Genomic DNA, 15,779 nt, shown 5'->3' with positions numbered 1-15,779 from the left:
ATCCTGGGGATGGTGACAAGCGGCGTTTTATGCGCCAATACATAAATACACAGTGAGCATATGCGGCCTTTCTCGTGAACGTGAATCTGAGCGTGAGTTCACCCTTCTATTTCGAGACAGCCACCACCGACGAGCTCCTTCTCCCTTTCACCCAGCGCGCGCTCACGTCGGCCAAAATAGCACCTCTCGCTGACTGGCAGCGTCCTAAGCCAGGTCTCTGCGGCCCGCCAATCAGAAGGCGTCTCCGGGCGGGACAGGGGTGAGGGACCAGTGGTGACAAGGACATTAGACGACGACAGCAGTCAACGACACTGAATTCAAGTGCTAGAGCTGGGAGCTGCAGCTCCGTCCACTTTCCGAAACTTTCCAAACTTCTGGAGTGTTGCTGTCGGTTTGGGCCTACGCCCTACGTCTGAACATGAACGTGAAACCGTGCACGCGGTGCGGCTTCGACGTCTATCCTGCAGAGAAGATCAACTGCATTGATCAGGTCAGTGTGAGGTTCACCTACCAATTCTCAAAGTGAAATACCAAGGGCATTAGCAATAGCATTAATGAAGAAAGGAATTGACAGGATAAGCATATCCTTATGTATTACTTTTCTCTGAGCAGAAACCAGAAGAGGAAATACAATATGAAGTGTCAAGAAGGATTGTAAAGTAAACTCGATGTATATAATCAGTTGTGAGCGAGGGGGTGGAAGGAAATAGTACTGCTATTCAAGAACAGGGAATGGGCAGGGTCAATGCTGGGTCCAGAATAAACATTTATCCACGGTGAATAGGTGATGTTGCAATAGAAAATGCAGCCAGGTTATGTCATTGTTATCTCTTTTCCCACTAGTGTGACACGAAAGTGCATTCTTAATCTAAGTTTCCTTTTCCTACTGTCCTAAGAATTCATTCATCTGTTGGATATGGTGTGTTTTTATTTGTTCTGGATCAGGATCAGGACCCGAAAGATAAGTAACCTGTTTTCTGGTTCTTTTTCTAGACATGGCACAAAGCGTGCTTCCATTGCGAGGTCTGCAAGATGATCCTGACTGTAAATAACTTTGTTAGCTACCAGAAAAAGCCCTACTGCCAAGCGTGAGTGTGCTCTGTACTTTGGTTTGCGTTATTTTTGTTTCTGGTTTCCCTTACTTTTCAATGTAAAATGGCATGGCACTTCAGAGTGAAAATGGTAAATCTTACAATAGCAAAATGCGGCAGAGAAAATGGCCCGCGCCTCTCTGTGTGTGAGCTGTGGGGTTCAGGGGAGCATGGCATGTTCAGGAAGTGGTATGTGTGATGGGCTCTGTAACACAGGTGTGGGCACTTCATTACAAATTCAAGATTACTGTGATGCGGATGGATGACGGTACGACGCGTACAGTCACAACGCTTGCTTTTACAACGCGTCTTTAACAACGCAAGTCGTTACAACGACTTGCGTTGGGGGGGCGCTGATAGTGAATAGTATAATTTACTATTCTAACACCAGTCCCCGTGGATACTAGGGAAGGTGTTGGAATAGTAAATATACTATTCTTTATCCTCTAGCGCCCTCCAGCGCAATTCGTGGTTACGACTTGCGTTGTAACGGACGCGTTGTAAAAGTACTGCGGAGTAAAATCTGCATCGAAAAGGATGTTCCCCCTGTGATGCTATGGCACTCGTTTTTGCTGACTGAGGAGAGTGTTAAATCCAGGACTGTACTGCCTGTTCTGCCACTGGCATTTTCCCAGTAGGCTGCTGGCTAACTGACTGCTTTCAGAGAAGAAGGGGCTGCCAGGATACAGCAAGGCTGCCATCGCCCCATTTTAGTTGCAGACTCCAGCAGTGTGGGAATGTATTGAGCACTTTGTGCTAGGGCTGATTGTGGTTTCTAGTCTGACACGGGTTAAATCCATGTCCAACACATTGTGAGAAATTGTATTGTATTTTAATTGCATTTATATAACACTTACTACCCCTGATAAGGTGCTGAATTGATTTATCGGTGAGTAGCATGCTACTCCGGAGCCCATAAAAGATTAATGGTGAATTAGTCAAATGAAATATGAAAGTCATTTTAGTGGTGGAAATGTTAGTCAATTATGTGGATTGAGAAGTATAGTGGCGGGATAGAAGAGTGAAAAGGTTTGCATTTATATAGCGCTTGCTACCCCTGATGGGGGTTTGAAGAGCTGTTTCTGTGAGTAGCATGCTACTCCTGAACCCATAAAGGATTAGTGGTGAATGAGTATAGTGAAATATGAAATTAATTTGAGTGGTGGACATGTTAGTCAGTTATTTGAATTGAAAAGGATAGTGGAGGGATAGAAGTGGAAAGGATATAGAACTTTTTTTATTTTGTTTTGAAGCTCATAGCAATAGGAGGAGGATTGTGAGATATTGTTTTTTATTGTAATTGCATTTATATAGCACTTACTACCCCTGATGAGGTGCTGAATTGATTTATCGGTGAGTAGCATGCTACTCTGGAGCCCATAAAGGATTAGTGGTGAATTAGTAAAGTGAAATATGAAATTAATTTGAGTGGAGGACATGTTAGTCTGTTATTTGAATTGAAAAGGATAGTGGATGGATAGAAGTGGAAAGGATATAGAACTTTTTTTTATTTTGTTTTGAAGCTCATAGCAGTAGGAGGAGAATTGTGAGGTATTGAATTGTAATTGCATTTATATAGCACTTACTACCCCTGATAAGGTGCTGAACTGATTTATCGGTGAGTAGCATACTACTCCAGAGCCCATAAAGGATTAGTGGTGAACTAGTAAAGTGAAATATGAAAGTAATTTGAGTGATGGATAAGTTAGTCAATTATGTGGATCGAGAAGTATAGTGGCAGGATAGAAAAGTGAAAAGCTTTGCATTTATATATGGCTTGCTACCCCTGATAGGGGTTTGAATTGCTTTTTCGGCGAGTAGCACGCTACTCCAGAACCCATAGGATTAGTGGTGAATTAGTATAGTGAAATATGAAAGTAATTTGAGTTGTGGATATGTAGTCAGTTATTTGGATTGAGAAGAATAGTGGAGGGATAGAAGAGGGGAAAAGGTTGGCATTTAAATAGTGCTTGCTACCCCTGATGGGGTTTTAAAGAGCTTTTTTAGTGAGTAGCATGCTACTCTGGAACCCATAAAGGATTAGTGGTGAATGAGTGGAGTGAAATATGAAATTAATTTGAGTGGTGGACATATTAGTCTGTTATTTGAATTGAAAAGGATAGTGAATGGATAGAAGTGGAAAGGATATAGAACTTTTTTTGTTTTGTTTTGAAGCTCAAAGGATGAGGATTGGGATGAGTAAAAGGGAGGTGGAGGGGGAAGAATCAGATGGAAGCATTTAGAAAGGCTTGTTTTGGGAGATTGGAATAGTGAAAGAGTTATGAGATTAAGTGAACAGGGGTAGAGCAGGGAAGAGTCTACAAAGGGTTATTTTTGGGATCATAGTAGTGGTATGGGGTTTAGGATGAATGTGAGAATTGAGGTAAAGGGTGAGAAATAGGGTAGTGCATTGGAAAGAGTCGTAGAATGAGGTTTGAGATGAGTCAGAGTGTTGAGGTAGAGGATATATTGAGAGTGGTATAGGATGAGAAATAGGGTAGTGCACTGGATATGCTAAATTAAAAGAAAAGTAATAAAGATATAGATCCATCAGTACATGAAAGGTATATAGATGGACCTTGTGTTGAAATCCCAAATGGGGGAAGATTTGTCTCAGAATTTTTATAATAACAAAGCTTGATATTGCTAGTTGTTCACTTAGACATTCATTGATAGCTTGAAGTCCAAGGTCCGTCCGAGGTTTCTTATTTCCATCAATACTTTAGGTGGTGTTCCCAGATCATCAGGCCATGATATACATCAACGCCTCACATAGGATAGGGCATGAGAGGGTGAATTCTTGGTTGACAAATTTAATTAAAATAACAGGGATAGCTAATGTGGCATCACATACTCTTTGACTCCAATGATATCACAGGAAGTTGTGCTGAAGATGATGGGTCATTTATAAAAACTATCTTTTGTGAAGCCTTGAGGTTGCAGTATTTCAAGAACAGTGACTGATAATGGACCATGAATACCCGCAATTAATCATAGCAAATTCTCCAGGCATAACTTCTTTTAATAGACCTCTATTCAGATTCGCTCTACTCAAAACATTATAAGTAGCAACGTGGAGCTAGCAGTGTCTTCTCAATTACTCTTATATACACTGCTGTTATACAGATCTCAGTGAAAATAAAAAGCTTTTATGTGGTGTGCAGATCAAGAATCTAGAACCCCGCTTTCGGCATTTGCTTTATTTGATTTTAATTCATTTAAAAAAAATGTATTTTATTTTAGTAGTTTTGTATAGCACTAGCTAGACCATAGGGTATCAGATCGCTTCACAGCATATACAATACTGAACAGACATGTGATTCAGGAGATTGGGGGAACATAGGGGTTGATGCGGGCGAGGGACTGGCATATGTCCCCAGGATCATCCATCCATAATCTGTAATCGAAAAGTTTATACATGGCAGGATTTCTTGAACTGTGTCAGAGGATATTGCACACCACAATTTGTGTGCTTCAGTTATTCTGATTTCCCCACCGTACGTTTGTAAAAACAAATTGCTTAATGTTTTCATCTGTCTATGTTGTTGGTGTTAAAAATCCATTTCTACAAGAAAACCCGGAAATAGTACTATTGGATTCTGTAAAGAGAAGTGGGCTGAGAAAGAGTGAGATAGAATCCAAGGTCTTCCATCTTTTGTTTTTAAAGTGGGTAATTTTCCACTCTATGACATCCCCTGACCCTTACACTAGATTGGTGTGGACATTTTAGGGATACCAATATTTGTACAGCTCGGATTACAACAAAGACATCAGACTTTTTGGGCTCAAAAGCTAATATAGTATTACATCTTTGGTCAAATAAAAAGTATCAATAGCTACTAAGTACAGAACCATTTCTTGCTGATACATGTTGACAAACCAGCTCTTTGATGAATCAGTCACGGAAGAAAGATTATATTCCAGATCCATTGCTGATTTTTCATCAGTGTAAGGAACTGGAAAGTTGAGATATGAGACAAATAAATTACACTCTTAATGTTTAGGGTGATTGACCTCAAACAAGGAAGGCCCACACAGTATTACCAAGAGAGTTAAACTGGTTTACTCGCTCACCCTTAGTGCCTTGGCTCAATCAGCAAGGCTCTCCTTAAACAACCATTGGCATAGCTATGGCTTTACTAATATGTTTAAGCCATGCTGTACTTTCCGGATGTACTTGTTTTTGTCTGCAGTAGTGCATGTGTTTAGCAAGCATTGTTTGTAGAGGATGTGGAGTAACGGCTAGTGCACCAGACTTGATATGTAATTTCTTCACTTTGAGTTATTTCCGTTTGTCTAAAAACTTATGTTAGTGAAAAGCCTGACACTGCAATAATGTACTATCATCAATCGGGGTTCCGCCTCTGCAATTAAAAGTTCCAGCTAACAAACATGGCTTGGGCTTCGCTCGCCAGTAATGCTTCCTTTTTTTACTGCTGTAGTGTAGTTCCTATTTTCGCAATAGGCCCTGCGCATTGGAATAACATAAACAGTAGTATCGACGTAGAAGTGCGGATCTTCCAGGCTATGCTAAACTTAATTGGGGTTGTTACCAACTAGCTCAGAGGTCACTGGAAACTTTCTTGACTGAATAGGAAGTGATCAGCTTCCCTGGCACAGCCAAGAAGGGATTCAGTTTTCCAACAACCGTGCAACATGACAACTTTGCTCCTCAGATCAAGAGTCAATCTCTAGGGTCGTGTGAAACAATAGACAGTTATTTTACTCAGTCATTGGTTGTGCAGATTACTTTCACAATATGTAGTGAATAGAGAGACGGGCGTTTTCAATAAAGGGTAACATTTATTGAACAGTCTTTCTTCTCGTACAAGAGAAATGAATTGCCACAATTGCAAGACTTGTTATTATAAAAAGTACGTACAGTAAGATAAGTATTGCGAAATAATACTGTAAAAGCATTGATATGGTTTCTTAGCCATACAATGGTTTAAAATGAATAAAACATATATACATTCATATATACATTAGGCTAAAATACTCAACTGGTGCTTCTAACTACGCCTACCCCAGTGTACCTGACCTAAGCCTAATACTTGGGAGGGGAGTAAGTAAGTAGCTTTAAGTTAAGTTGGTTTTGCCAAGGTTTGCTTCAAGAATTCTCTCTAAGGGTTTAGTCAACACCATACCTCTGGAATAGAATGATGGAGGTCTGGTATCTCCTTCAGGGGGTCGATATCCCAGTCACCCGCAAGGGTAGACTAGGAACGCCGGAGCTGGATTTCTCTGCAGGAGAAAGACAGCGTCTCTTCTCAGCGCGTCGAGGAGGAGGAGGAGGGGCAGCCTCCGCGGGCAGCTTGCATCTGCTGGGCTTTGCAGGGGGACGGCTGTTCAGCTCCTAAGTTCACCACACCATCGTTCGCTAGTTAGCAGCGATAGCAGTAGCGATAGCAGCTATGGTATCATCAGCATGACAGCTACTTCAGCAGCAGCAAGTCAGCTAGCAGCATCAGCGATGGCATTGATAGCTTCAGCGAAAACAGCAGCAGCGAGACAGCGTTTGCTTGAGGCAACTTTGGTAATATTTATACCTGAAAGGTGCCTTGTTTGACGTACGTTTTTGGACATAAGACGTCAATAAAGATGTCACTAGGAAGTGATCGTCTATCAGTGCTCATTAGAGTTCTATTACTAATCAAAACACAGCAAGCGGGGATTTCCAGGTTGCTGAGTTTTTATCTTGTTGAAGAACTCGGAGTGTTAATCTAGGAATCTCAGATAGTAACTTCTGCTATGTCATTGCACTAATTGGTTGCAAAGGAAGTGGCAGAGAAAGCGATTCTGAAATGTGGCTCTGTTCGTGTGAGGCCAGAGACGAGTTTCTGAATATTGCACTTGAACGGTTATGCCAAGATAGGGAATACATGGATTTATAGCCGAATAGGGGCATAAGGTCACAGTATCGATCAGGGTCCTAGATTAGAACGCAACACTGTAGTATTAATAATTTTAAGTGATACATTATTTTGCAGTGTCAAAAGTATTCTTAGATATTACAGGACTGGGGACACCATAAAATAATTAGAAAGACGACTTTGGAGCTTGGAAAATTCGAATTTAGAAATTCATTGAACATTTTCTTAAAAATGAGGATGTGGTGTGTTTATTTCCTGACATTGTGTTTCTTTTAATCCCCTAATTATTTCTGTGAAGAAAGGGAGTGGGAACACATGCACAACTAAAGAAAGCACTATTCGGGTGGGGGGTAGGACTCTCACAGGGGGGGTGTAGAACAGATACACTTGCGCCAATGAAACTGCATTGTAGAGTGGGTGCGGAAACAATAGGGCCACTGAGACCCCACAGCCCTAATAATGTATACAGAACTCTACTGCCACAGCAGACTGGAGAAATACAGTAACATATAAAAACACACGCTGTTATCTGCAGCAGTGCGCTCAAAGGGTTATTCGGATCAGTGCAGTAGGAAAGTCTCCCGGTGCGGCTCGAAGAAGATGGAAATTCACAAAAGGAAGCAGGTGACCACACTGAAACAAACATCTGCAAAATGCTGCAGAAAAGCAAAGAATGAGAACCACCCGTGAGCACTTACACCACTGATGGGAGGGGGTACCCTCCAGGCAAAATCAAGGGCCAAGCAGAAAACTCTTTCTAATCTTCTGATTTCCCTCCTCCCACAATACACATTCAGTCATGCGACACTGCCCCAAAGAAACTTCACACCCTCCAGCTAGGTACCACACACACAAAGATGTCCCTCGGTCGCAAGACCAATTTACCCAGAAGTAGGAAGAGCAGCTCCCTTCCATCCATTGACCAAGAGGGGCCAGGGGTTCTAAGGGGCAGTACAATGCGAGGAGATGCCGGACCCTGGAGAGTCCGAGACTAGGAAGAGGTGCATCAATTGTATGCCTCTGCACTGATCCGCTGAATTGTGAGAGACAGTAATGCAGGCGAGTGACAGTCACACAGGCAAGACACCACTGTGCAGCGCGGGGGAAGGGGCACAAAAGCCATGTTACAAGAGTGGCGGGGAGCCGGAGGGTGGGGGGTTGAGAGTATCGTACAATGGCCTACAGCGATCATTTGTTTGGAGGGAGGACGGCCACAGGCCTGTAATTTACACGCTCAGCAAAGGAAGCTGTGGCGAGCAAACTATGGCACCTTACACAGACGCAGTCTGGGCTTTTGCAATCGTAGTGCTTGTCGGCTTGTGTCTCTTTACACCGGACGCATAACAGCTGAGGGTATGTCAGAGGCTGGTTGTGGCAAGTGATAGTGCAGGAAGAATGGCAGGAAAAAGCAATGTTTGCGCACGCAGCCTAAGAAGAGCGGTGGGGGCGGGCACAGGGGGACAAGGGGGTGGTGCAGGGGAACAAGGTGGCACTGCAGCTGCCACCCTGGGCGTTGCTGCTCGCTCCTGCCAGCAAAATGCAGCGGGAGTGAACCTTTTCAAAAGAGGTGAGACATGCACCCACCTTTAGCCATTTGCAGGCTATGATTACAAAATGACAGTTTCAAAAGCCAACCCAATGCGTGGGGGGGAGTCAGACCCACACAGAGCAGTTTAGAGTAGTTACAAGAAGCCTCGCAGCGCATGCGCGCTGCTCTAGGCTTGACCTAAAAAGGGATTGTGTTGTGTGTTCTATAACAGCTGAAACAACAATACAGTTAAATGATAACCATTGTAAATTTCCAAACCCAGTAAACAAGTCGAGTCACACACTAGGAAAAATTGATAAATACAATCTAACAGGAATGTTGTAAAATCATCACAAATAATCAACAAGCATTGGCATAGCCAATAGGTCTCACATTTCGTAGGTGTAAGTCATTTTGCTGTGTATGAGGTCTGTGTACAAGTCTATTTGTTCTCCTATGTGTGTTGCACTTGTTTTGATAGCCAAAGACTGGGTTCACAGAGAAAAACAGCCAATATAAACATTGGTTGTGTCGTGTAATTGCTGAAACACTTGCTATTAGACATCGGCTTCCTACAAAGTATTTTTTGCAACAGTATGATGCTAATTTTGGTGGAGGCACTTGCCCACAACAAACCATGTCACTCTGTGGCAGAAGGGATTACTCTTTCTGGTGGCTTATATAAAAGATTTTGTCCCCTTACACGGTATGCTGCACTAGCCCCATAAAAGTAAGCTCTAAATTAAATTTGGAGGCTGATGCTATAGGTATTTCTTTATTGCTCTGCTGTTAGCTCATTGTTGTGTAACTGTATTTGTGCGGCCCTTCACGGGTGTTCAGGTCCTTTATCAAAAGATACGGGAGGCAGGGGGTGACAAAGGCAGCTTATTAGAGCAGCGGTATGAATAGGTATGTTTGTTTGAGTTTTTCTACAGCACGAACATGGTGGTTCACACCTGCTGCGCGGCGCCATCAGACATTGCCGACAAAACGATAGGCGAGGCACCCGCAACAGACAGAATGAGCAACAGGCTTTAGAGGCTGCAAGCAGGGAAGTGGCAGGACTCAGGAGGACATGGAACTGGGCAGTGACGTTAGGTAATGCACGAGCAGGAGGCTTTGGAGGATGTGAAACGGTCGGTCAGTGATTTGTGTGAGGGCATTCTAGTGGGGCAGTGATATGATGGCTCGTGACCAGGACAGTGAACTGCGGGCCTTGAGTCAGGCAGTTAAATTGAGGACCTGTGAGCCCTACAGTGAGGTGAGAACATGTGAGAGCAGCAGGCATCAGAGGGTGCTAGACAGGCAGAGGCAGTGGTGTGACAGCGTGAGAGCTGTCCGTGGTGTGAGGGCATGAACAAGATAGGGAGTGATGCAAGAGCACGCGCAGTCTTGGACGTGATGTGAGGGAGCCTGCGAGCAAAACCCGTCAAATATTTATCCGAGGGCATTCGCGAGCGTGGCAGTGATGATAGGGCACCAGTTAGGAGGAGGCAAGAGCATTGATGAAGTGCACACGAGAGACTGGCAGCAGTGTGGGGGCTCTGTACCTTGGTTTAAAGAAAAGTCTAAATATTACAGCTGTGCAAAGTAAACACGAGATTGCGACGCCACTTAGCGGTAACGTGTTTAATTCCTGTTTCTCTGCTCACATTGCCCTAAGATGGGTAAAAAATACAACAGTGTACAGTAATGCATAATATTGTAAGGCTACCATGAAACTTGAGGCAAGAATCAGAATCATAACAGTCCAATTTCAGATTTCGGGAATCGTGCTGAGCTATGAAAGGGAACGAACAAACCTGCGACGTGGTGGGGACGAAATCAAATCACATTCCTGTGGAGCATTGACAACTACTTTCCCTGTGTCCTGTAGGTGGCGCAATTGCGTCATTAGTTTGCAGGGTTGTCACGCAGTTATGCACAGGATCGCATGTCGTACTCCAAACAATTTAATGTGGGGGTAAAGGATCCAAAGGCTTGAGAGTCAAATCGTGCACCAAGTCGGGGAAAATGTTATTTAGGGAAAGGGTTGCTGACAGCAACATTATTTACACTCATCAGCACCAGTGTGGATGCATAATCTGTTTGGACAGCATCTCACGGTAATGCCCAAGACACTAACGGATGGTTCTGATGTTGTGTTTGTTCCGCTGCTCCGTGGCAAAACTTGATATTAAAGGCTGCACGAAGACACTGTTTTTTTACGCCGTCTGAGCATGTGGGCTACATACGTCATAAAATAGAGACGAGTTATGGCATCCTCCCACGGTCAACAAAGTTTAATAGCATTCAACCCCGATAGCAAAGAGGACCACAGTGACTGGGAACAAATAAGCGATAATTGCTTCCAGATAACGCCGCTCGCTCCCGCAAGTAAAAAGCCACATGTGCACGCGTTGCCATTGAAGGCAATGGAACGCGTGCACGTTTTTGGCTGAAAAGCCGTATCGATTGCAAAAGGTCATTTTGCCTATGCAGCGCATACGTGCTGTGTAGGCAAGACCTAAAAATAAAAATGAGGCAGATTAGTTCAGGTTAACTCAGAGTTGTAGTTTTATTTAAATTCAAACCAACAGGTCCAACCACACTGTCTCACTTGTTGAAGTTGTTTTGAAGGCTCAAAGATGAAGGATATGGGGTTGGAGATCTGACTGCCTTAATTTAACGGCAAACTGAATACCAAAGTTGGAATTCTGATTGCTGAGTCTGCAGCTTAAATACAGTGAAGCTCTTGTGAGACAGTTTCAATCAGTGAATGAGGAGGGTTTGGATGTTTCTGTCCAATGGAGAATTAAAGGACTAGGACTCAATGTGATGCAGTAGAAATGTCTTACAAATGGCAGTAGAATTAGGGAAGCATTACTCTTCCCTAACAACATGGCCTCCTTAAGCTTCCGTACCATCTTGTTCCTCATTTATCATGTCATGCAAGAGAGTCAGAATTGTTCAATATTTATTTTCTTCCATGCCCAGTAAAAATGTCTCACCTGCCTGTCCTGGGGCTTGGTCACATCAGAGGGATGCGAAAAGTAAACGCCGTAATGAAACTCCTGACCCCACTGAGACTTCAGGTTCAAGGTCCTTTGACTCACTGTAAAGGGCTCCGTTCTCCCAATAGCTGTTAAGCAGCTCACTGAGTTCTCCTTTTGCTTGTGTCACAGCTTCACACCAAAGGCCTTCAAGAGTAGAGACTTCTTTTGAGCTTCACTGAAATCTGACTGTGTGGCCCCTATTGTGAGCTCAAGTAGGTTTTCCAGGACTGACAGGTTCACCCCCTCAAACTCAGGGTCTCCTCAGCAGAGGATGGTTCTTCTTGTCTCTTGGGCATTTCACTTTTCCTGGGTAAGGCAAGCCTTCTCTTCTTCTAGAATGGCTTCCCCATAGTGCCCGGATCAGAACTGCCTTGAATTGTTGCTGGTACTCTAGGGTAAAGGTTATCCCAACATGTGAATCTCATGCTTGTTGGGCCACAGAACTCGGCATTCACCCTGCTGATCAAGCCCAACAAAGTTGAACCAGCTCTGGGATTTCTTGTAATCCTGTACAGCAGGGATGTGGCCCAGCAGTTTGGGCTAGACAGCTGAAAACGGAATTGAACCAAGGCTGATTTTTATATGGTTAGTCCCATTCTGCAATGCCACAGTGAGCAATAAAACAATAAAACAATACTTTGGAAGATGTCACAGGGTAATTAATTGTGACTAAGAATAGTTTAAGCATTCCACCCATCTCTTTTTTATTTTTCTCTCTCTCGGATCTAGTAGCCATAGAAGAAATCTCTGGACCTCCTAGCTTGGCAGCATCTGACTATTTTTCAACAGAAGCGATTCAGAATTTTCACGGTTGTTTGCTAACAGACAATTCACTAGCAGGGCAGGACTGGCAGCTACCTTCTTCTGGGAAGTAACTCCCACCAACTCCTGGGTTACATCGCAGTGGGTTGGTATTGAACCTCATTGTGGACATCTGTGATTCAGAGGACTTCACTTTGCTCATACTGCTCTGGACGTACCTGTCAGTGCACGACCTGAGTTATCCTGGCATCAACATCTCAGTTCAGTTAGAGGAACACCGTAGATGGGAGCCATTTGCAGGTACCCAGCAGTGTTAGCAGGCACCCTAGCCAGAGCTTCAGGATCAGTTTCCAACCACGATTGAAACTTTTGATATTCCTGCCATCTCAAATTTTGTTATCCCTGACATTTCTAATTTTGTTATCCCTGCTGTTTCTATGGGGGCTATTTTCCTGTCATAACCCCCACAGTAGCTATCTCCCAGGGCTGCCTGCCAGTTTAGGCTTCTTTGATTGATTTGATTTGATTTCAGGATTTATAAAGCGCATGCCTGCCCTAAGGCTTCCCAGCGCTAGTGATGAGTGTGAGGATCGGTACAAGGCATATTAATGGTCTAGGGAAAACAACCAGGTTTTAAGCTTTTTCCTAAAGGACAGTTAATTTTGCGTTGCTCTTAGGCCAAGAGGGAGCTCGTTCCACAGTTTGGGTATCAGGTGTGCAAAGGACCTTCCTCCCCATAGGGATTTTTTAATTCTAGTGGTGCGGAGGAGGTGTAGATGGGAGGACCTAAGTGATCTGAGGCGAACGAGAGCGGTTATCAAATGTCAAAGTTTATCCCGGCCTTTATGATTCATTGCCCTATGAGCAATGCAAAGGGATTTAAATTTGATTATTGCTGAATTGGCAGTAAATGTAGCTCCTTTAGAGGTTGCCTTACCGAGATATGTCTAGGCAGTTTAAGCAGGAGCTTTGCTGGTGTGTTCTGCACTGTCTGGAGTCTCTTGATCACATACTTTGGTGATCCCAGGAAAAGTGAGTTGCCATAGCCCAGGTGAGAAACTATGATGGACTGCAAAACGGTTTCCCTTAGCTGCTCTGGGATAAGCTCTAGTACCTTTCTGGGCACTCTTAGGAGCCCGAAGCAGATAACCGACAGTTTGTTGGCCTGTTGATTCATTGAAAGGGTACTGTCTAGCCAAATGCCTACGTTTTTTACAACCGGCCTAGGGACAGGTGGCTTTCCCATGCAGGCCGGCCAGGTCTTTAACGGTCTGGGAATGGCCATGTTATCTAACATCAGGAGCTCAGTTTTCTCTCCATTCAGTTTTAGGCAGCAGTCTGACAGCCATATAGACAGTTTGTTCAGCAGGGAGCCAGTTGATGGTTGGGGCTGTTGGAAGGAGAAACAATCAATGTGTGAATTTGTGTCACTTTTCATCTTGGCTGAAATAATCACAGTATAACTCTCTCTTTCCCTCGAAGGGGTTGTTTTTCCCTGGTAACCATGCTGTGTCTTTCCTTGGGTGTCTAATTTTGGGGAATCTTTTGAAACGTATTTTTGTTATCTTTGTTTCGAACGCTATCCTGGTTTGTCTTGTGGGAGCCTGGTGCTGTCTTCATGTGATCGCTTTTGTGGGCCTTTTTGGACATCTTTGTGCAAGCCCACGGGCCATCCACACTCCTGATATTTCAATGATCAGAGATCCTAGAATCATCTAAATGCTGGTGATGATTTGCTAAATAATTCCTCAAACATACTCCTTTATGATCAAACCACACAAAAATCAAGGTAAGAAATAATGTGACTGATACAGATTCTACAACAGAATCATTCAGATATTCGCGTTAAGCTTCAAAATTGATGTTTTAAATAGAAGGAACGAAAACCATACAATACGAATGAATGATTGCAGCACTGAAATTGATCTAAAAATATGGACATGAAAATTTCAAGCTGTGTTGTACTTTATCGATGTTTAATTATCATGCATATTGTATGAGTTCACAGATAAGTGGGGCTTCCAAGTCATGCTGTGTGAGGTTTGTCTCTTATCATGGGGTGGTACCAGAAATGGCCCCTTTGGGTGAGGTGTTGCTGGATAGGATATGCACGTGGTAGAGAAGACAGCAAAGCTAGGTCTCTGCATGTGGATGCTAGATTGCTCGTTTGGGTATCCCACAGAAAGAGAGTCAAAGAAGACATTTGGAATTCAAGAAGGACTCGGACATTTAACCTAATTGGATAGATCAGTGATCTCCAAAGTCAATCCTGGAAGGCCAGATCCATGCCAGATTATTAAAATAGCAGCATTTATGTAAATGGGAATTATGCCAAAAATCTGGCAAGGATCCAGCCCTCCAGGACCAACTTTGGAGAACCCTGGGACAGATGATGCGACCCTATCTTAATCTGACTAACGTAATTGTTATCATCTGCATTTCAAAATTAAATTTTTTTTTCATAGCTCTTTGTTTTTTTCATACAGACATAATCCCAAAAACAATACCTTTACCAGCGTATATGAAACTCCACTGAATGTGAATGCAAAGAAGCAATCTGAAGCAGCGAGCGAGGTAATTCAAGCTATTTGCAATATTTACTGTACCTTGCCCACTTCTCATACCCTGTGACCTCTCATTAGTCAAGTATTAGTTAAGAACTCAACTACGAAAGCCCTGCTTGAGTTGTTGTTTTTAAAAAAATCTGCAAGATTGTTTCTCCAATGTTACAACCACTTTTTTTTTTACTATTAGTGCTAATTTGCTCCCTGATTTACACCTACTGCTTAGTCCTGTGTTTCCATTTTAGTCTTGATTTAGCCAGGTATCGCATGACTTTTCAAGTTCGTATTCTTGGTGCAGTGAAATGGATTTCTGATAATAATCATCCTGAACTATTGGCTTATTATCTTTGTCAGTTTCTTGGTGTGTCAGGGAGGGGGTAGCCACATGTAGAACGTCCTATGATCAGCCCTTTTGCAAGTGGCTGGGGACCGCGGCTGTGGTACTGAATGTCTCTGGGCATTGTTTGGCAATAAGTTTCCCCCACCTCTCAAACACAGGAGCCTGGTGTATTTTGCTGAGTGCAGATGTAGCTGTAATTTGAATCGGGTTTGCCTTTTCTCTTGCTTTGTCGGTGCTGCAGCTGCGAATGTAGAAAACAAATATTTGTTTCTGGTATGTTTTGTGGTTGAGGTAGGATAATTTGTATTGTGTTTCTAGAAAAAATTGAGTTGTGTTTCTAGAAGGCTACCACAAATCGCAAAATTGTCTCCAGTCGGCAACAGAATAACATGTTGTGTAAATCTCACATCTACAATACATTCTTTGGACATTATCGAGATAGCAATGTGATCTTTCGTTCCCATTGTATCCCAGTGCAGGATTTAATATTTTATCGCATTTAGTCCATTTATAAGGTCTTGTTTTGCAAAACAATAAAACGAAGTTTGAACCAAGAGCATACAATTTGGGGAAGCCAGGGAGTCAA

The 15,779-nt window shown here is 43.2% G+C and overlaps 1 protein-coding gene across 2 annotated transcripts in view; it reads left to right on the top strand.

The window, feature by feature from the left end:
* Nucleotides 1-291: 291 nt before the first annotated feature.
* NRAP (nebulin related anchoring protein) overlaps nt 292-15,779 on the top strand; it is a 360,104-nt gene continuing 344,616 nt past the window's right edge. For both annotated transcript variants that reach the window (XM_086922847.1, XM_086922846.1), the window contains exons 1-3: nt 292-490; nt 994-1,088; nt 14,776-14,863. In XM_086922847.1, coding sequence (XP_086778973.1) covers nt 419-490; nt 994-1,088; nt 14,776-14,863 — 255 coding nt within the window. In that variant the 5' untranslated portion in view covers nt 292-418. The remainder of the gene's footprint in view (nt 491-993; nt 1,089-14,775; nt 14,864-15,779) is intronic.

This window comes from Lissotriton vulgaris, chromosome 5 (genome assembly GCF_964263255.1).
Source record: "Lissotriton vulgaris chromosome 5, aLisVul1.2, whole genome shotgun sequence".
Lineage (NCBI taxonomy): Eukaryota > Metazoa > Chordata > Amphibia > Caudata > Salamandridae > Lissotriton > Lissotriton vulgaris.
Note: the sequence above shows the minus strand (reverse complement) of the source record. Positions and strands in the feature narration are given on the sequence as shown.